Source organism: Sinocyclocheilus rhinocerous, unplaced genomic scaffold (genome assembly GCF_001515625.1).
Source record: "Sinocyclocheilus rhinocerous isolate Xijiao unplaced genomic scaffold, SAMN03320098_v1.1 scaffold4389, whole genome shotgun sequence".
Lineage (NCBI taxonomy): Eukaryota > Metazoa > Chordata > Actinopteri > Cypriniformes > Cyprinidae > Sinocyclocheilus > Sinocyclocheilus rhinocerous.
The window spans coordinates 3,132-25,498 of NW_015626367.1; the positions used below are offsets into that span (position 1 = coordinate 3,132).

Sequence of the window (22,367 nt, forward strand, 5' to 3'; positions counted from 1 at the left end):
AGTAAACCAAAAGACAATACATGTCATTTTATTGCAAAATATTGTAAAATATTCTTTTTAGCTAAGTAAAAAGCATTTAATATATGAAATGTATATTATTTTTAACAAAGCAATTCACAGTTTATTCATACTTTATAAGGGAAAGCAGCAACATTCTGTTAGAGAACAATTACATTTTTGATAAGTGATTGTGTGCTTTTCAGTACTACATACATTATTAGCAGTATATTTGACAGTAATTAACATAATATAATTTAATGACATTCAATCCTATTCAGGCACCAAAAGGATTGTACCATCACTGTTTTATGATGATGACAATTTTTTTATAATTAAGCCTATTTTCCAATGAAGTAACAAAAAAGACAATAATTTAAGCACGACTGAAAGCTACAATATCTAGTGGTGCATGCAAGAAAACTAATGTTAACAGATACAAATTTTGATCTTAAAAATTTGCGTATTAGTAAATGTAACCCTCATGTTGTGTTCCGATCATTTTGACCTGGAGAGGATTTTCTTTTTCCAGAAAATACGACATAATATTTCACATTTGACTAAAACGAAATATTTTTTACCGAATATTTGAATTCAGTCTTTTTATTACTTTGTTTTCTTTCAGTTTCTTTCTTTTTAGTAAATGATCATTCGGACGCCTCACTGATCAGAGTTTTTGCACCTCAGTTTTTGAATGAAGCATTTGTGGATAATTTTGGCAACATTCACTCAAAAAAAAAAAAAAAAATGCTCAGATCATTGAGGCCTGATTGATCAGTTCCAAGAGAAGTAATACAGAACCTGTGCTAACTGAAAGAAAACAAGTTACTAATATTTTTACTGGAAAACAAGACAAAACTACTGATTAAGAAAATAATCTTGTACTCAAAATATCAATATAACAATGAATGTTAATTTGTTAGCTGCGTTATTAGCATACAGTGCTGTCTTTACATTTCAAGCAACTCCTGCCTGAAAGTTAAGCCGAAGCGAACTGACAAACTAGGTTTGTAATAGAGAAGGCTAGCATGAACAAATCCATACGATATCATACAGAGGATGATGTCTCAGGACCCCCTACAATATCTGTCCTCAACTACAATTTAACCTTACAAGTCCTCACGGTAATGCTTAGTAAACTAGAAAATGAATGCATCTGAACTACAAACAACAACCTTCTAAACAATAATATTATTAAAATTGAGAATTTTTATCATGAAAATATAATTAAAATATAATAAAAAATTATGATATTCATATTTTGGCAATTTTGCCTTTATTGCAATAGGACAGTAGACAGACAGAAGCGAAGTGGTGGAGAGAGGGGAACGGGATCGAGAAAGGTCCTAGAGTCGGGACTCAAACTCGGGTCACCCGAAGAGCAACTGCGTTACATGTCGGAGTAGGCTATTTATTTTTATATTTAAAAAACATATATATATTTTTACAGATATTAAAATATTTTTATATTGTAAATATATATAAAATATACTCTGCATAGGACACGACAATTGTCATTAAGCTGAATACTCAATTACATTTTCAAGACAATAATCTTGGCAATAATCTTTTTTTATAGTTTCATTTATTTTTAAGGAAAAAAGATACATATTTTACAAGATATAATGACTAGAAGTTTTCCTCTCAAACAAAAAAGCCCTTTTTATTGGAGCATGTTTTTTGTTGTTGTTGTTGTTGTTGTGGAGTCTATGACCAAAATGAATGATTTTAAATAAAAGATGGATAAACTTGACTCAAGTGTGAACATGGGCGACAATCAGACTATGCCAAACAGATGATACTGTAACAATTTCAGATTGTTCAGGTTTTTAGTGAAACATCTGACTTGATGTGTCCTATAGAGTCACATAATCAAGACAATAAGGAAAATGTAATTAAACGAGCAAGTTTCGAAAGCTAGTAAATAGTTGACTTTTCAAGTTAAATAGGCTATAATTCAGTGTTTCTTTCTTTCTTTCTTTCTTTGACACACTAACTTATCATTTCGGTACTATTTACTTCCCTGAGGCGGAGTTCTTCAGTCTGAATTGTGGTGTGATGTTTTCACAATGTTGCTCTAACATAACATCTGGTGAATATGTGTGTCATTTGTCTCACATTTGCATGCACAAAGTTACCAAAATTATGCACAACCACCTATCACTGTTAAAACATAATTAAACCTAACCACCAGGCCATAAATAATAAAAAATGGCATGAAATTATATTTCAATTTATTTTTTTATTTTTAAAAACAGGTCCTGAGCACTGGAGACTGCTGGACCGGTTCACAGAAGCAGCGTCATAAGAGGGAATGGGTCGTCCCTGCCAAACAGTTTACAGAAAATGTAGACTACAGTCATTCGCCCTATTTCAGCAAGGTAGTAGACAAAACCATATCATAGATACAGCGATTCTCTCCACTCATTGCATGTACAGCACATTACAATGCTGGCTTGGTTCAATAATAACATTTAAAAGTTATTCAATATTCATGATTTATTCTCTCAATAAATCAGTTTCCCAGTTACACAGCCAGCTGTCAGAACTTTCCACAAACAGGGTACAAACTAAGGTTATCACTCATGAGGGATTAGGTTTAGGGTCAAATTTACTTTATCATCCATAAATTAAAGAAAATAATATTTGTTTGATCTTTTTTCCATACAGTAAGATGTGTTGCAATTTTAAGTAATTTGACATTTTTGTAATGGGTGAAAAGCATGTGGTAACAGGACTGTGCACAATTTGTAATAAACATCATAATTTTGATCATTAAAATCAGTTCATTCTTAGTAATATGAACTGAATATAATTTCAACACAGCAGTAGTATGAGACTATTGTATGATTTTGTATTGTTAGTTATGATATTAATTGTGATTTTAAACTTAAACGTTCTTTAAAAAAAATAAAAAATCTGCCTTGTGCACTTGTTTTTGATGACAGCAGTCTAACCATGCAATGTTACATTTCTCAGATACGATCTGACCTTGATGAGATCATGATGCTGCGCTACACTATAAAAGGTCCAGGAGTCAACCTGCCACCTGTTGGTAACTTCATATTAGACGAACGAAAAGGGTGGGTTCGCATCACACAGCCTCTGGATCGCGAGGAGAGACAAAACTACACCGTGAGGATAACAAACACACACATTTAAGATGAAGTATATACAGTATAGGTCATGTGTTATAGGCCTACTGGGACTAGTTGTCACAAGGGATATATCTCTGTTAAATTGTAAGGTTCTGAGAAAAAACTCAATTTCACAAGTACAAAAAATAAATAAATAAATAAAATCTCTAGACAGCACTGTAAAAAAATTTTTGTTTCAACTTAAAGTTGCCTTAAAATTTTGTCAACTTGAAATGTAATGTGACTTAGGTATTTGAGTTGACTAAAATAAAAAAACATGGTGTTGGTAGTGTGATGGTCTGGGGCTGCTTTGCAGCTTCAGGACCTGGATGACTTGCCATAATTGATGGAACCATGAATTCTGCTCTCTATCAGAAAATCCTGAAGGAGAATGTCCGGCCGTCAGTTTGTGACCTCAAGCTCAAGCGCACTTGGTTTATGCAGCAGGACAATGATCTAAATTTATTTAGCAAAATAATTTTATTAAATGCCATGTTAGTTTAAAAGGGGCAATTGCCATGTGCGTCTCAAATGGAATGCAATCAATCAATCAATCAATCAATCAAGTATTTGTTGGCCAAAACAATGTTTAAACTTTGTATGGTACTTTATTTAAATTGTATCATTATTACTGTTTAACTAAAAACCCTATACTAGACTGTTAAATGGCATACAATTGTGACTACTGCTCTCCCATATCAATGCACTGCTGATAAACTGTTTACTATCCAAAAACTCTAGACAGATTTTTCAAGGTTTTCTCCTCTAGTATTTAAAAAAATCTTTTTTTTTTTGGTCTTGTAGCTTATTGCCACTGCATGGTATCCTAACAACACCATAGCTGAAGATAATATTAAAATAAACATTGTTGTGGAGGACCAGAATGATAACCCACCAGTTTTCATCAAGCCAGAACGCATCAGCATATATGAGGGGAGCCCAGTTGGTGAGCCTGCCGCTTTTTTGCTGTTGTCAAAAATTGCTTGATTTTCTGAAATTAGAGATGTCCAATCCTTCATCTTAAAGATCTAGTGTGATAGATTCGTTTTTGTAATAGCTGTGTCCTTTCTAGGTACCTTTGTAACACAAGTTGTGGCCAAAGATGCAGATGAGCCAAACACTCTTCACACAAAGTTAGCGTACAGCTTGATCAAGCAAGAGCCAAACAATGGCAAGCTTTTCTTTGCTGTTCATAAAGACAATGGAACAATCTCTGTAAACAACCCAACACTTGACAGAGAGGTATCTGTTACCAGTTATACTGATATTTGTATATGTGTTTGTATGTTGGTTGCTTCAAAAGTTTCCACCAAACAGTCAGGATGTTCAAGTTCCCATTCTCTTCAACAGGAACACAGATCTTTTGTTCTTACGGTGCAAGCTGCTGACATGTATGGAAGTCCTGAAGGAAATTCTGCTACAGCTACTGTATTTATAGACATCCTGGATGTCAATGACAATATTCCTACTTTGGAGAAGGATGAGGTGACTATGTGCATTGGCTAATGTAACTTGAATAGTCAGGAGGTCACAATTATTACATTAAAGGGATAGTTCACCCAAAAATGGAAATTTGATGTTTATCTGCTTACCCTCAGGGCACACACCTCACGCACCGGATGCCGTGCGCGGGCCCAAAGACAGTTGGACATAGTGGTGTATTAGATGTAAAATATGATATAAATACTGTTCGGTTTCTCGCACAAACCGATCGTTTCGTAGGACATCAATGTGTCGTCACGAGCCGCAGGGTTTAATTTGGATTTGTCTGTGCATGTTTTTTTTACACTCATAGATTTTGTTACCATTGCCATGCATTATACGACTGATAGACTGCAACGGTTAAAGTAATCTTTTTTAATTCCCTTGTGAAAAATAATTGTGTTTGCCTGTATTCATTGTGTACTTGTAGTGTACTTCAAATCTTGAAAATATATATATTTTTTAAACTGCATTTTAACATAATATTAATGAAAAGTGTATTTAAAGAAAGCAGACTTTCACACAATTAATAAAAATGTGAATTATTTAAAATGAAAAATTTTACTTTAAAGTACATTTTTAATTAACTACCAAATGCTAAAGAACATGTAAAGTGCTCCATTATAATAACATACAGTAACAGTGCCTGCAAGTTCACACCAAGTTTCCAAGTATATTCTTTTAAAGTATATTTAAGTACTTTTTTTAAGTATGCTTAAAAGTATGTGTACTTCTACTGTAGTATAAGAGAAACTTCAATAATGGTCAAGAAAACAAAGTGTGGACATTGTTTTGGTTTCATAGTTTTCAGCAAGTATTGATGAGAATGAGGCACCTGTTGAGGTTATGAGGATCCAGGCGCTGGATAACGATGAAGAAAGGACAGACAATTGGTTGGCCGAATTTAAAATAGTCTCGGGGAACGAGGATGGACGATTCTCTATTGAAACTGATTCAAAGACAAATATGGGTGTTTTGTACCTGAACAAGGTGAGTGCTTATTTTGTACACAGTTCTAAGAAGTGCATGTGATGGAAGCAAGGATATCAGGGCTGAAATGTAATAAGGGTGTGCTGTATTAGTGTGATGTACACGTGTGCTGTTTACATATTTGTTACAAGGGTTTTTTATTGTTAACTTTTTTTGAGCAACCAACTGCACCTTGTTCTCTCCTCTAGCCTGTTGACTTTGAGTCAGCATCTGAAATGAACCTGAACCTAGTTGTTGCAAACAAAGCTCTTCTAGGAGCACCTCTAGGGGGTGGAGCAGGAGCAACAGGTGGTGGAGCTGGAGCTTCTGGAGCAGGTGGTGGAGCTGGAGCTTCTGGAGGAGGTGGTGGAGCTGGAGCTTCTGGAGCAGCTGGTGGAGCTGGAGCTTCTGGAGCAGCTGGTGGAGGAAGTGTGTTCAAACAAAAGACATACTCAGTGAAGATCAATGTCAAAAACAAGCCAGAAGGCCCAAAGTTCAAACCAAAGATCAAGCCTATATCTGTATCTGAAAACACCAAAAATTCTTTTCCAAGAGTAATTGACACCTACACTGCTATAGAAGAAGACACAGGCAAACCAGCAGAGAAAGTCAAGTAAGTGTTCTCCAAGCATTTCCTGAGAAGAAAAAACAAAATGATTTAATCGAATATGCAGTACACAACAACTTAAGCCATGCATATTAAAGATGTTTAGATGCATCAATACACCTTAGCATTTTACAGTTTTACAATATTTTATTGCATACTATATTTGAGGTTTATTACCATTCAGAAACTTCATGTTATAAACCTCAAACCTTCAAATTGCTAAACCAAATGTAGAATTTAAAATTGCAATAATATAATGGTCCAGGTTTGTTTAGATATGCAAAGGAATATGACCCTGACAACTGGATTTCTATTGACATGGACACGGCTGAGATAAAACTGAACAAGGTACCAGATCGTGAGTCTCCATTTTTGGTAAATGGGACCTACTATGCCAAGATCCTCTGCATTACAGATGGTTAGTATGAACAGTTAGTCAGAACATTACATTGGGATGTTTGGACACACCTACTAGCATTATTAATATTAGCATTTATAATTTAGACATATAGTCTAAATAAACAAATAGTTACACTTTCCACACAGTTTAATTTCTTCAACTTCATGATGTTTGTCCTGGGATGCTTTTTAAACAGTAGCGAAGGAGTCTACATGTCAAACAGTAGATGATTTAAGAAGGTTAATTGTAACATGTTTTGTGTTTGTTATAATTTTAGAACTGCACTCTCAGACATCTACAGGGACTATAGCATTGCAGGTGGAGGACCTGAATGACAACTGCCCCAAACTCCTTAATAATGTGCAGACTGTCTGCAGTGATACCAGAATAGTCAATGTCACAGCAGAAGATGAAGATTCAGATCCCAACGGTGCTCCACTAGAGTTCAGTTTGATACAAGAGAAGACAAAAGGCAAATGGAACCTGCAGAGAATAGATGGTAATACCAAACAGATAATAATATGATTTATTTGCAAGGGTCTGAAAACGTACACTTCTTGATCTAAGCATGTTTGTGTTATTTACAATAAACTGAAAGCAGTCACGCCACATATAAAGTAGATAATCACCATTCTTGTTCACTTTTGAGTAGAAAGTGACATAATAGTCAGGTCTCTCACTGTTTCTCACCTCTTCAGATGTAAGTGTGTCGATGCTCGCTGAAGATGACTTATGGCCTGGTTTTTATGAAGTCACCATGGAAATCAGAGACAAGCAAGGACTGGCCTGTCCTGATGAGCAAGTCCTCCATTTAGAGGTTTGCACTTGCTCTGAAGGAACGTTTTGTGCTTCAAAAGTGGCTGCATTACGCACTACATCAGCCAATCTTGGAGCAGCAGGAATTTGTTTCCTGATTCTAGGATTCCTCTGCTTAATCTGTGAGCATGAGTTTACTTTGCTGTGGTCTACCACTGTAAATTTATTATTGGTGGTAACATTGTAAAACAGACATATGTTTTGTTTGTCTGTCTCTATTTTTAGTGGCGCTTGTGGCCGTAATAAAATGTGAATGTGAGAATGCTGGAAAACATTTTATTGATATTCCATTTGAAACCAAGCAACATCTTATCTCCTATAGCACAGAAGGAAAAGGAATAGACGTGGTAAAAAAAATCCCTTCATGATCTTGCACAAGTGAAAGTGTAAAACACTTCTGTCATGTGATAACTGATTCTGTTTCTCTTGCAGGATGTTTTTCTAGAGAGCATCCCACCAAAACTGTACAATGAGGGGGGCGACAAAATAAAATCATACAAAGAAACTGTAAGAATGGTGGAAGCTAACTCTAATTTCCCATTGGACGAAATTCAGGTCCCCAGGTCAAACCAGGCTGTATATAACAGTTCTAAAATTCTAGGAATGATACAGGAGAGTGCATTTGGAGGCTTTTACAGTGACATGGACATGGAAAACTCTGTCAGGTCGCAAGAAGGACAAGTCTTGCTTGATGCATTCCTAAAAGAATACTTCGCACAAGTATGTGATTTTTAAAAATTGTATTGAGGTGTTTTTTTAATGGAATAGTTCACCCAAAAATTAAAAATGAGTTTTTTGGGGTTTTTTGATGGATCCTCTGCAGTGAATGGGTGCTGTCAGAATTTTTGGGTGGACTATGCCTTTAACACTGAACGAAAATTACATGTAGAATGATATTTCTCCTCATTCTTTTGCAGAAATCCAGGTATATATTGGAGGATGATTCTCCAAAAAAAGGACCGAAGCACTATGATTATGAAGGTGAAGGATCTGTTACCGGTTCCATTGAAAGCTGCAGCTTCATCGAGTCTAATGATGATCTGGAGTTCTTGAACAACCTGGGTTCAAAGTTCAATACCTTGGCTGAGGTGTGTGGATTCAGACAGACTGACCCAAAAGTTATTGTTAATACTGTCGAGACAACACCAAACGCAGCTGCATCTTCCAGTCACATGACCAACATCGTCCAGCCCAGTCCTGAGGAGATACCTGTTAAATCACCACTTGTCCAACCTGCACCTAGTCAGGGGATTTTCATACAGGAACCTATGTACTACGGGTTCAACCAGCCAATGGCAAGCAATGTTGTTCTGTCAGAGGATGGGCTTGGGCAAGGTGTGTACATAATCAATGGAACTCCAGAAGCTGAGAGAATTCTGACTCAAGGTAATGGCCATACACTTGCACATTTTGGTAGTGGACAACAGGCTGTTCTAGCAAACAACATCATTGGTGATTCCGTCTTGTACTCACAAATTGGACCTCAAAGTCCAGTAATGATTACCGAAGGTTTAGGTGAAGTTAATCCTACTGTAATCCAGAACCTTTCACCAACGCGAAACCTTGTAATGATGCCACAGCAACAACTAGGTGGAATTGGTTCACTGCAGATGGTAAGAGTACCCATGGAATCGGTTGTATCAGGAGAGAACGGGCAGGGTAGAGTTACTCTTATGGATGGCTCAGTCACTGGAGGTAAAGTATTCGTTGGAGGTCTAGGTCCTAGTCATTGTCCCATGAGCCCTCAACTACTTTACCCAGTAAGATCTCAAGAGTTTGGTGGATCAGTACATATGAACCAAACAGTAGTTGATGGCTCCCTTTACAGTGTACAGAATGATGGACAAGGGACAGTAACAATTGGACAACGTCCTGTCAATGGAGGTAATGTATTGATAGGAGGCCCGGGAACTCCAAACCTAGTAATAATGCCTCAAATTGCAACTGGTCAGGTAAAAAACCAGCTATTAGAAAGTGGTCCTTACCCAAGTGCTTCAAACATTGCATCAAAAGAAGGTGGAGAGAGTAGACTACTGGTTGGTGGTCATTCTATTCTAGAGGGTCCTGTTAGTGAAGGCAATTTATTGGTTACAGGCCCAGGTCAGATTCCTGTGTCTATGAGCACAGGAGCTCCAAACTTAGTGAGACTGACTCAAGTTGCAAATGGTCACTTGCCAAGTGTTCAGAACATTGTATCAGGGGAAGGTGGACAGAGTAGACCATTGGTTAGTGGTCCCACTATTCTAGAGGGTCCAAGTCAGCTTTCACTAGCCATGAGTCCAGGAGTACTTAGTCCTTTCGAACTGCCTCAGGTAGCAAACAGACAGTTATTCAATTCTACAGTGTCCAGAGTTCTGACGTCAATGGTTATGATGCCAAAATCCAAAGGAATTGCAACAAATGGGCAGCTGAATGTTGAGCAGTGATCTAGTTTTTGGTCTAGTGGCATTAATACTGCATTAATTCTCAGGATGGGATTGCTCGCAGAGAAGCACAGAAACTATTTTAAGCATCAGATGAATTACAAGTACTCAGCAATAAGTGAGTATGGTATTTAAAGGCCAATAATGTTAAACATGTTGCCTTTGTTTTGCATCTTAAATCTACAGATTAGATTTCAACGAAAAAGTTTACACATTAGATGTACATTTTATAGGGCAATAAATAACTTGATTAACAATACATAATTTAACAATTTAAAATCATATCTTTAACTAAAATTGATATGGTATACTGTGATTATATGTAGCATTTAAATGTATTCTAAAGCTTTTATTGCCGTAAATCTTATAATAAAATTTTGAATCATTTTGAATATGAGCAAGGTGATTGATTTAAAATTACTGTTGATTAGTATTCGTCAGTTCAGTCACATGATTCCATGGACTTCCATTATATTTGCATTACTGCAAACAGTAGGGAGGAGTCAATGTTATGGCCTGTGGAATTCATACCACAGATACTGCTATATTTCATATTTCTTTCAGTATTTTAAAATGTGATTTCTCTTGGGATTTTTTCATGGAACATATTTTTTTTTTGTGAAGCTACGACTTCTGTGATTAAAAACGGTTAATGTTAAGGTGTTTGTAAGATTTTGTGTTTTTAAACAATGCTGTCTTGTGTATGGTAATAAAAAAATTTTTTGTTTTTTTTCCCAGTAGTTTCTAAAACAAAAAATACATGTGATGTTTTACTCTTTAAGCCATTTCATGAACAGAATTTTGGGGTGAGCAAGAATAAAGTTGTAATGACTAAAGTGCAGTCCATGAAATTTTATGTAACCCAGGTAATTTAAAGATAAATAATTTGATTTTTTTTTTTTCTTCGTGTATGCTTAATAAAGCAAACATTTCCATAATCATTTATTTGACTAGAGTGATTTTTTTGTGTGTGATTCACACCATCTAGTGGTATGAAACTGTATTGATGTTTTTACCACACTGGTCAGGTTTTTTTCTTTTTGTTTATGTTTTGCTTGGGGCGAACTGCATTTCGGTGAGAGGAGTAGCACATGAACCTGTAGCAAAGGGGAATTCTCAAAGTTCTTTAAAGTGTTGCCAGTCTGTTTAGAGGAACCGAAAAAATATTTGGACACGTAAGCTACACTAAAAATGTGTATAATTGTTTTTGCATAATGTAACAGCATATCAAACCAAGTGTCATTTGTTTTAATGAAATATAACTTTTAAAGCAAAACATTTCACAAAAAAATTATTGTCCGGTTTCACATGATAAAACAATGCTCAATGCTAAATTATTGTGACACTTGATGATTTTCAAACATTTGTGAATATGTTCACAGTTAATGAGATTCTCTACACCTATGGTTACTCTGATTGGACACCTGTGTGAATTTAAGGAGAACTGACTTCATGCAGGCCCTAAATATCACCTTGCTTAAAAGTAATAGCAAAAAATGAGTCCGGAAATATACATTTGGTTGATATTTTGAAATTCCTACATTTGAAATTTAAGTGTCTAAATACTTATTGGGGACACTGTATAGTTTTCATGTTCATGCACACTTACACAGCCTCACATACAGCTGCCACAGTCACTATATCTTGAATTTCACAGTTTAAATGTGTTGCATTAGCTTCCGTTACATAAAATGAAATTCGAATATGTGAATTTAGTGCTTATTTCATACAAGGTGTGACTAAAAGTGGAGGGTGGAGAGAGAGGTGGTAGGGGGCTCTTCCACAGCAGAAAACTCTCACGCCTGGGTGTGTATAAGAGAAAGTGCTCTTTCAGATGCCCCACCCAAAAAGTGATCAGTAACCTGCCCCCCAATTCCAACCCTCTATACAAGAACGGCTCTGATCAACAGGTCACGACTGAGAGAGACAGAGGACGGGAGAAGATACGAGAAACAAGGACTGACCACTTCCATCTGACTTACAGCTCTCATGCCTCCCATTTGGCTTGGACGAATATGTTTGGTCCTGCTGCTGTGCAGGATCGTGGTAAGTCACACCAAACCAACAGGTGTTTTGTGTTTCTTTCACACATATTTAAGCAAATGTAATGATTACAGGTAATAATAAAGCAGTTTTATTATTAACATACTATGCATACTTTGCACACTTGGTGTTTCTGATCACGTTAACTCCTAAAACTTTTTTTAAAGTATTTTCTTCACCAGAAAAAACTTTAAAAAACTTGAATGTGAGATTATACAGTGTTGAATGGATAGATTTGTTCTGATCCGTTCAGTTTGATCTGATCATGTTGTGTTTACATTGATATATCCCTGCATATTATAAAGTAAGCCACTATGAGTATCATAATAATCACTAATTGCTGAGGCCTTTTGTTATCTTAACCACTTGCAGGCAGAGGTATCTACCACTTATCACTGTTAATATGAAAAATGCCTGTGGGCAGCATTGTCTAAAGTTTAAACCTGCACTCTGTGCAACAGCATTACTGTCACCTCAGTATGTACTTGGAACTATGAGTACTAGTTTAGTTTACAGTAAAGAAGAAAGGTTTACAGTATGCACACGTTTGGTTAGTAATAAGGACAATTTTGATTTAAATGCATAGCGTAAATGGTCTGCATTACCTGTTGTTTTCGGGCAAGAAGACCAATTTTAATTTTAAAATTCTGTTCATTCATATGTATGTGTCTGGAGTGCTGTGGCAGGTCATAAATAATTCCCAAAAGCATTTACAAGCATTGAGAGAAAGTATGTAAAATGATATGTAAAATCTGCTTTCTCATGGTGTACATCAGTGCTACAGTAATTCATTATTGTTAGCATTTACACACTTGAAAAATAGCATTTGGATCTATTTTCATCAGCCATCAACAGTTGTCAACCATAAACAGTTGACACTAAAATTGGCGTGACTAGGGATGAAAAGGTCACTAAAATATATAAAGAACAAATGTCAAAGATCTTCTCAGGAATTGTATAAGATTTAATATGCAGTACATTTAGAGGTAGTTATTCTTTATCTTTACTTTGATGACAAAACAATTTTATTAAAAATAAAATTGTAAATAAAATAAAAATAAAATTTTGATAAAGGTGGTTAATACTATGTATATGGTAAACAAAGTAATGTCATGAATATACTTAATGTCTAATGTCCTGAAAAAATCAAATTCTTTAGGCATCAAGAGCCAACAGCAGATCTAATCGAAGGAAACGAGAGTGGATTCTTCCACCAACAAGACTTTATGAGAATACTGACTACACAAAAGAGGAGTATGTGGCAAAAGTAAGCATGTTCTAGTTTTTTTTTTTTTTTCATACATAACCCAAAGCCATGCTTTGCATATGCTTGCACTGGGTGGTCCCGATGTCAAACTTTTCTTGTTTGCGCTATCATCTGAAAAACTTGAGATCTGGATCTGGAGCTCAATATAATCCTCCTGAGGCCAAGCAAAAACAAAAGCTGACAGGAGTTTTAAAAATGTATTTTAGTTAAAACTAGTATTTTTCTGTAATCTTTATATTTTGTATATTTGCATTCACTTAAATATAGTATTGCTCATCTACATATCGTTTAAAAATATATATATATTTTTAAAGTTTTTTAAAGTTTTTTAAAAAAGGTTTAAAAAACACATTAAAGAGCCTCTTATTCTTATAAATTTCTTTAAAAATTTCATACCACTGAAAACTGAGAAGGTCCTCAATAAAGTACACCAGGATAATGGCCTATTATCGACACGTATGTCCTCTGTTGAGACATAATTTATGATAAAGCAAATAGGGGTACTTACAGTACTTCGCATGATGCAAAATGCAAATCTGTGCATTTACCAATATAAAGCTGCTTGGTTTGAAAGTGACTACTGAGTAACAGTGAGTGTCCACTACAGCGGCAGAACTACCGTCGCTCAAAATGCTAGGAGTGTGTAAAGTGGTAGTGTACAACGAGTGTGTAAAATCTTTCTCTTTTTTTTTCAACACATGGCCAATATAATCATCACAGACACACACAATTCTAGTTCGGAAAGATGCAAGCTTTCTTTCCAGTTGACCAAAGTAAGGTTACAGTGTCACTTTAACTTGTGTAAACCCAGTCAAGACAGTCGTCACTACCTAAACCTCACATCGACTGGCTGCCACCTATGTTTTTCGCTTGATATTTGCATAAAGTCGAGCATTTCCCAAGCTTTTTTGACATTCTCGGTTTCTCTGGTACACTGTCAATCCCACAATTCATCGCTTAAGCCTGAAGCTCAACTCCCATGCAAATAAACTGAAAACGCTTGCTCTGTTCTGGTGCATCATGTATCACCATGCCTCTCACATATTTCAATTCTCAATATTCACAGGCATTCTTAATATTGTCTTGCTCTTTTCTAGATCCGGTCTGATAAAGATATTAACTGGCAGATGGTGGAATATGGACTATCAGGTCACGGCGCTGACAAGGCACCCTATAACTTGTTTGTAATCAATCCTGAAAATGGCTATGTTAGGGTCACCGGCCTGCTAGACAGAGAGAAAACATCCTTATACAACGTGAGTTGTGCCCCACGCTTGGCTAATTCATTACAGACACGTAAATGAGATGATGATTCAGATAATGACTGAATTAAGAGACCTTGATACACACATATCATTTTATTCTTCTGTAGCTGACTGGCATAGCAAGATTTCGTAATGGATCAATAGCAGAGGAAAACATTGAGCTGAAGATTAAAGTTGAGGATCAGAATGATAACCCACCAATATTCAAATTACAAAGGGGATCTGTGAGGGAAAGCAGCAAGATTGGTGGGTTGCATTTATGACCATGCTGTGTTTCTGTTTTCCTAATTAACCGCAGTTTCCCAACTTCCTTAAGTACACACTGATTTCTCTGTTCTACAGTTTAAATATTTACAAATTTAAAATATAACACTATTTTATACATGGTTAATAAGTTAGCCTAAAATAGCATACTTCTTGTTACTGCAAAATAGGTTACTGCTCCAATAAGACTTTACAATTTTTACCATTATCTTACAGCCCCCTATTCTACAGTATATACTTGATAAAAATGTCAACATGCTTGTGAAACTATAGGAAACCCTGTCATGCGGATAGTAGCTACTGACGCGGATGAGCCGGACACTATCAATTCCAAAATAGCATACAGTTTATTAAGACAACCCCCAGCAGAACCCGGACATATGTTTTCCATTGATAAAACAATTGGGATAGTCTATGTGAAGGAGAAAACCCTGGACCGAGAGGTAACTGATGTGAAAACTGGGCATGCATGACATTCACAAGTTCGTGACCTGATCATGTAAATCCTGGTTTATGGCTAAATGTCTTTTACAGAGACACGACACATATACTTTAATAGTTCTGGGAGTTGATATGAACGGAGCTCCGTCCGGCAACACAGGAACAGGCACGGTGCAAATTCATATTTTGGATATAAATGACAATGTTCCCACTCTTGAGAAAGAAGAGGTAAGATCTTAAAATATCATTGCCTGCAGGCTGTGAACGGCAGGATTATTCAATGACATAAATGTTTTCGCTGCTATAGTAGGGATTGTATTTATCAGTTAGTGCCTTTTTCTCTGTTAGTATTCAGGCAGTGTTGATGAAGGAGTGATTGGTGTGGTTGTCATGAGAATTAAAGCCCTGGACAAGGATCTGGAATTCACTGATAACTGGCTAGCAGTGTTTGATATTCATAAAGGAAATGAAGACAATCTCTTCACTATTGAAACGGACCCTAAAACGAATGAGGGAATTCTAAAACTTGTCAAGGTAAATGCTCTTTCTTTACTTTGGAAATAATAACCCTTTTACATTTTACTATTTGTTGAAAGGTCAGTTACTTGACACTCATTATTTTGTCCTATCTATTCATTTATTTTAAAAAATGCAGTTCAAACATGACTTTAATACACCTCTTCTATGATATATTTTTTCTTTCTAAATAAAAAATTTATGTACTTTTTGTCTTTTTTTTTCCATGTCTATCTGCTTTTCTGAAGCCTGTTGATTTTGAAAAGGTAAAAGAATTGGACCTCAGTTTGGTTATGTCAAATGTAGCTCCATTTATAAATGGAAGTGCTTTAGAGCTGGACGTTAATCTGGACAAGGATTTAGAAGGGGCTGGAGCGGGCATAGGAGCATGGGCCGGGGTGGGAGCAGGTTTGGGAGTGGGGTTAGGAGTAGGCTTAGGTCTGGGAGTAGGACTGGATGCTGGACTAGATGCGGGACTGGATGCAGGAGTGGATTTGGATGCTGGATTGAATGTAGGTGCTGGACTGGATGCTGGATTGGATCTGGGTGCTGGACTGGATGTCGGAGTGGATGCAGGTGGCGATGTTGGGCTTAAACCTGATGGTAAGCCTGGAGTTAAGCCTGGAACCAAGCCCGGCCCTCACCTGGTGTCAAGCCTGGAACAAAACCTGGTACTAAACCTTCTGGCAAACCCGGATCTGAGCCTGATAAAAAAACAACTGGGAAAGGTTACCCAGTTAAGATCAGTGTAAATAACCAACCCGATGGTCCTAGCTTCTCACCTTCTCTGAAAGACTTCCCAGTGTCAGAAGATTCAGATAATGAAGATTTCCCAATAGTGCTGGGAACGTTTGCTGCTTTGGATGGCGACACTGGAGAACCAGCTGAAAATGTGAGGTGAGCTTTGATTCGTTTTTCAAGGTAATGGATTGTATTATAAAGTGTGCCAGAATATCAATATTAATCATTTAATTAATGATTTTACATTACTTTTTATATATAGAATTATATTCATTGATTGTATTTGTAAATAATGATAGATATTATTGATTTCTATCATTGCTATTATTGATGCATATTATTGATTGAATTATCATTGTTTATATAGTGGCCTAATGATCTATCATCATTAATTGAACACCCAGGTACGCTAAAGGTCATGATCCTGATAACTGGCTAACCATTGATGAAGAAACCGCTGAGATTAAACTGGCAAAGGCTCCTGATCGAGAATCAAAGTTTTTGGTCAATGGAACCTACTTTGCAAAGATTATCTGCATGACTCAAGGCAGGCAGTGTTTTTCATGTTTCCTGACTGATCCAAGTTGTACAAAAAAAAAAAAACTGACACACCAAAATGAATATTGTTCTTTTGAAAGACAATATTTTGAAAGACGTCTGAAAGTTTTCAGACTGTAAGTTTGGGAGCTTGTTAAATTGGTATTTTTTCTGTAAATAATTAATATGCTGTAAATTTGTAAATGTAAAAGTATCTAAATATTATAATTTAAATATTTATTATTTATTAAAGGGTTACTCCACCCCAAAATGAAAATTTTGTCATTACCCCCATGTCGTTCCAAACCCGTAAAAGCTTCGTTCGTCTTCGGAACACAATTTAAGATATTTTGGATGAAAACCGGGAGGCTTGTGACTGTCCCATTGACTGCCAAGTAAATTACACTGTCAAGGCCCAGAAAAGTATGAAAGACGTCGTCAGAATAGTCCAATATCCGCTGGACGCAAATAGCGTATGTTGTTCTGTGTCAGCCGCGCCACAAGGATACATTTTCTACGCTTTGACTTGAACGAAAACAGCGTATTTTTGTGGCGCGGCAGACACAGAACAACGTACGCTATTTGCATCCAGAGGATATTCTCCAAAATGGCGCTACGCTGACGTAGAGGAGACGAATTGTTGAATAAAGTCGTTGTTTTTGTTTTCTTTGCACAGAAAAAGTGTTCTCGTCGCTTCATTAAATTCAGATTAAACCACTGATGGCAGATGAACTATTCTGACGACGTCTTTCATACTTTTCTGGGCCTTGACAGTGTAATTTACTTGGCAGTCAATGGGACAGTCACAAGCCTCACGATTTTCATCCAAAATATCTTAAATTGTGTTCCGAAGACGAACGAAGCATTTAAGGGATTGGAACGACATGGGGGTAAGTGATTAATGACAAAATTTTCATTTTGGGGTGGATAAAGAACAATTTAGATTTAGATTTGATAAACCAATTAATCATTGCATTACAATAATATTTATATTTAATTAATCTAATATTTAAAAAATAATAGATATTTAAATTATAATATTTAATTATATTAATTGAATCATATTCAGATTTTTTTATTATTTAGACTAATATTTATAACATTTAGATACTTGTTAATACTTGTATTATTATCTTGAAACCTCTGTTTTAAAACATTTGGCATCAAACATTTATTCTATCAATTGCGTTATAATCTCTTCATATTTTCTTTCAACATTTTTAGATGTACCAACTAAGACAGCTACTGGGACAATAGCATTAAAGGTGGAGGACTCAAATGACCACTGCCCCACACTGACCAGCACCTATCATCAAACTTGTGATAATAATAAAGTGGTAAATGTCACGGCTTTCGATGAGGACGCTGATCCAAATGGCGCACCTTACCAGTTTGTTCTGATAGAAGAGGAGAGTGTGGGAAAATGGGAGATGGTGCCTATAAACGGTAAAGACGAAGCAGGTTTATTCACTTAAAACATACAACTTACACGCAAATGCAATTTATATGATTTACTAGAGTGCAGTTCTCTCTTATTTGTAGGAACAACAGTTAGCTTTCATGCACTGGAGGCTTTGTGGCCAGGCATGTACAAACTGACAGTGAAGGTCTCTGACGCTCAGGGTCTGGCCTGTCCAGACAGCCAAAAGTTTGAGGTAGAAGTGTGCACCTGTGAGAAAAAAGGCTCATGTGGGCCAAAAGTGGCTGCGCAACGTGGCTTCCCATTCAAAATAGGAACACCAGCTTTCGGCTTTTCCTTCAGTGGCGCAGTTTTGCTCCTGTGTAAGTTATTTGTGTGCGCAACACATTCATACAGCTTGACATTCTCGTAGAGTTTATAAAACTTTTTGCACCTTTCATGTTCAGTGGTACCTTTCCTCCTAATCTTCTGCCAGTGTGGGACTGTGAGGGAATTCACAGATTTGCCCTTTGCCGCTAAAGAATCTCTCATTGCATATCACACTGAAGGCATAGGAGAGGACAAGGTAAAAAATAAATAAATAAAAATGTATTCAGATGCAAAATTACAATTAGAACTTGATTTTTTTTAAATCATAAAACACACTTCAGCTTTACAACATATGGACTTGATTCTGTATGTACTATAGGAGGTTCCTCTTCTCAGCAGTCCTGTTGCTGCAATAGACCAAAAACCACTGTTCCAGGACGGAACGGTTTCCAACTATGTATCCAAAAATGTATCCTCAGTGCCCTTTCAAGCAAGTGTCACTCATGACAGCAGAACATTCAGCCAGGAAATTAACGATGGGTTTACAGAAACTGACAGCAAAAGGTTTCGGGACCGACGAAACACACTTTCAACAGCCAACCAGCACAGCAGTGCTCTCTATTCTACATCACTCACGTTTGAAGAACAAGACATTTATGAGGATATGGCAGTGGGAGATGCCTTTCTCAGTGAATACTTCTCTCAGGTATGAGATTAACCATTTTTTTTCTGAGCAACTTATTCATATTTAAGTACATACAAAGACTTTGTATGCCTTTCTTCTGTGGAACACAAAAGGGGATCTTGGCCAATCTCTAAAGACAAATCAACACCATGACGATATCATAAAAGTAGTCCATACAACTTATGCACCATATTCCAAGTCTTCTGAAGTAATACAATAGCTTTTGTGCTATAGGAACAGATCAAAATTTTGATCGTTATTTGATGAACAGCTTGACATCCGTCCAAGCTCGTCTTGGCACATAAATGAAAATAGTAATGTCCAATTTTTGAACAAATTGTTCTTTTAAATCGAGCCCCTTTCAGTGAATCAGTTGATCCAGTTTACATCTGAATGATTCATTAACAAATGGTTCTTTATTTCAACTCACTGAATCAATGATTTGTTGGCAGTATTTGAGGTTGACCTCTCAATGGCCTGGAAGATTGTCTTTAAATGATGCTTACATTTTTGAAAGACTTGACTTTGAAAGACTTGGAATATAAATCATGTTGACCATTTTTATGGTACTATGGTGCTAATTTTTTTTGCAGTTTGACACCCCCAGCCTCGTTTACTTTTTATTGTGGCCACACTCTCAAATAAATAAATAAATAAATAAAACGGAGGCGGTACCATTTTTAAAAGTACTATTTAGGGACTGATATGTACACTTTAGGTACTAATATGTACTTCAAAGTACTAATATGTATCCTTTAGGGGTAAAAAGGGTACAAAGATACGCCTTTAGAAAGGGTACTACCCCAGTGACAGCTTTTGTACCTTTTTTTCTGAGAGTGCAGGATATTCTTTTTTTTTTTAAATCAAATTTAGTGTTCAACAAAAAGGGTTATATAGGGTTTGGAATGACATGAGGCTGAATAAATGATGACAGAATTTTCATTTGATTCTTTATTGCAGAAAGTAAGCTGTCTTGCAGCGAACCCTCCTCTGACAGACGGTCTTCTGTTGTATGAGTACGAGGGTCAAGGCACCCCTGCTGGCTCTGTTGGTCGTTGCAGCCTCCTTGAGTCTGACAATGACCTGGAGTTCCTTAACAACCTCGGGTCAAAGTTCCTTACATTAGCGGAACTATGCCTTCCTCCAAAGCCTTCTTTACCACCTCCCAATACTGAGCACGTAGTCAAATCGGTTGAAACCAGCTTCAAAACCGAGAGCTCCGTCAGTACTAACACTATCCAGATTACCAAAACCATCCCACCTCCACAGGAAGTACAGCAAAGCTCTGTTACCAAAGTTGAGACGGTTAATAAATCAGCCACGCTTCCAAGTGCCAAACCAAGCCAGACGCTTTTTGTGCAACAGCAGCCTCTATTCTACCTGGTGGAGCAGCAAATTCCAAACACGGTTTTTGTTGAGAGTCCCACTCAGGGTTTGTATGTAATAAATGGGAAACATGGGACTGAAGGTTTGATACTCCAAGGTGGAAACGTTTCACAGGCGTCTCTGAGCCGAGGACAACAAGCAATGTACGTGATTAATGGAGACCCTGTAGCTGAAATTCAGCCAATACAGCTGCAAACGGCAGGACAGGAACAGGAGGCTGTGATGGGATGTAGCCCTGTCTCATCTCCCATCGGATCGCCTGGCGGTGTACTGCTAATGCCGATACAATTTCATGAGAACGCAATGCAAGGGGTGACTGGCACACCACCAATCTTGCTTGCTGATGTTCCAACACTGAGCAAACAAAAGAAAAAGAAGACACCATCTGAGACGTTGGGTACTAAAGGAGTGGACCCTAAAGTAAAAGATACTGCGGCATCTAAATAGATATGAAAAGATCCAAGAAGAGAAGCCCCAAAGACAGGGGACAAAATTAACCCCCTTTCAAGAGAGAGAAAAAAAGATGATGGATGGATGGATGGATGGATGGATGGATGGATAGATAGATAGATTGATTTGATGCTCAGGAAACATTTCTTGTTATTATCAATAATGAGAACTGTGATTTTTTTTTTCCGGATTATTTGATGAATAGAAAGTTCAAAAGAACAGATTATTTTTAAATCTTTTTTTTTTTTTTTAAACAATGATTGTCTTTACTGTAAACTTTAATCAATTTAATGCATCCTTGCTGAAGAAAAAATTCTTAAAAAAAACTTACTGACCTTTTTGAACTTTTGAACGGTAGTCTATAATATATTAGATATAATGTTGGTAAAAGCTTGTCGGAAATTTATTGGATAGGGCTGTGCTGTGAGTAATATAAGAACAGTGTTGATGGAATAATTCCTCTAATTTTCATCCAATATTTTTGTGTAGTACATATTTTGAGCTTATTTGTTGTGCTTTTGAACATGCTAGCATCAAAATGAACATGAGAAGCACAATGCATTTCTACAAGAGTGGCTGTTGCTGTCTATGAAGAACATCAGATTAATCACTCATGAAGTTCCTTATTGGTTGATGTCTGAATAGAACAGCGGTTCTCAATACCAGTCCTCGCGACCCCCGCCCACCTCTGCATATTTAACATGTCTCTCTTATTTAACAGATAACCAGCTCCCTGAGCACGGGAAATCCATTTAAGCTCAATTCACTTTAGAACATTCATTCATGGATTTGTGCTACACCATGGCCTGCAGCGTCTTCACACACAGACGAAACTTACTAGAGAAGTGTGAAGTGTGACATAACATACTTCTGTAAATAAATACAATTTAAATTCACGTCTCGCACACTTTAATGCCCTTTGAATGGAACATATACGCTCCCTTCGAACTGGAATCATGGCGGAATATCCTGTGATGTCCACTTCGCAGGGCACTTACGGTCGAATAGAACAAACGTCTGAAGTGGTTAGAGAAACATAATACATAATACATAAACAAAATGTGCAGAGCCGGGGGTCGCGAGGACTGGAATTGAGAGCCACTGGTATAGAAGACAACTCCCTCTTAGACAACTGACTAGGCTTTGAGACAAGCCAGTGTCTGTCAGTCAAAAGATGTCAATGCATGACAAGAAGAAAGTGACTCAAAAGCA

At 36.8% G+C, this 22,367-nt stretch overlaps 1 protein-coding gene and 1 pseudogene across 1 annotated transcript in view; both read left to right on the forward strand.

Annotated features, from left to right (window-relative positions):
- LOC107712324 (desmoglein-2-like) overlaps window positions 1-9,965 on the forward strand; it is an 11,555-nt gene extending 1,590 nt beyond the window's left edge. Inside the window, exons 2-14 of the mRNA XM_016517552.1 lie at window positions 2,256-2,378; window positions 2,977-3,132; window positions 3,939-4,080; window positions 4,207-4,376; window positions 4,485-4,619; window positions 5,421-5,606; window positions 5,795-6,198; window positions 6,468-6,610; window positions 6,870-7,091; window positions 7,291-7,530; window positions 7,634-7,755; window positions 7,841-8,128; window positions 8,326-9,965. Coding sequence (XP_016373038.1) covers window positions 2,256-2,378; window positions 2,977-3,132; window positions 3,939-4,080; window positions 4,207-4,376; window positions 4,485-4,619; window positions 5,421-5,606; window positions 5,795-6,198; window positions 6,468-6,610; window positions 6,870-7,091; window positions 7,291-7,530; window positions 7,634-7,755; window positions 7,841-8,128; window positions 8,326-9,834 — 3,840 coding nt within the window. The 3' untranslated portion in view covers window positions 9,835-9,965. The remainder of the gene's footprint in view (window positions 1-2,255; window positions 2,379-2,976; window positions 3,133-3,938; window positions 4,081-4,206; window positions 4,377-4,484; window positions 4,620-5,420; window positions 5,607-5,794; window positions 6,199-6,467; window positions 6,611-6,869; window positions 7,092-7,290; window positions 7,531-7,633; window positions 7,756-7,840; window positions 8,129-8,325) is intronic.
- A 1,855-nt stretch (window positions 9,966-11,820) lies between these two features.
- On the forward strand, window positions 11,821-21,152 carry LOC107712336 (desmoglein-2-like; annotated as a pseudogene).
- Window positions 21,153-22,367: the final 1,215 nt, after the last annotated feature.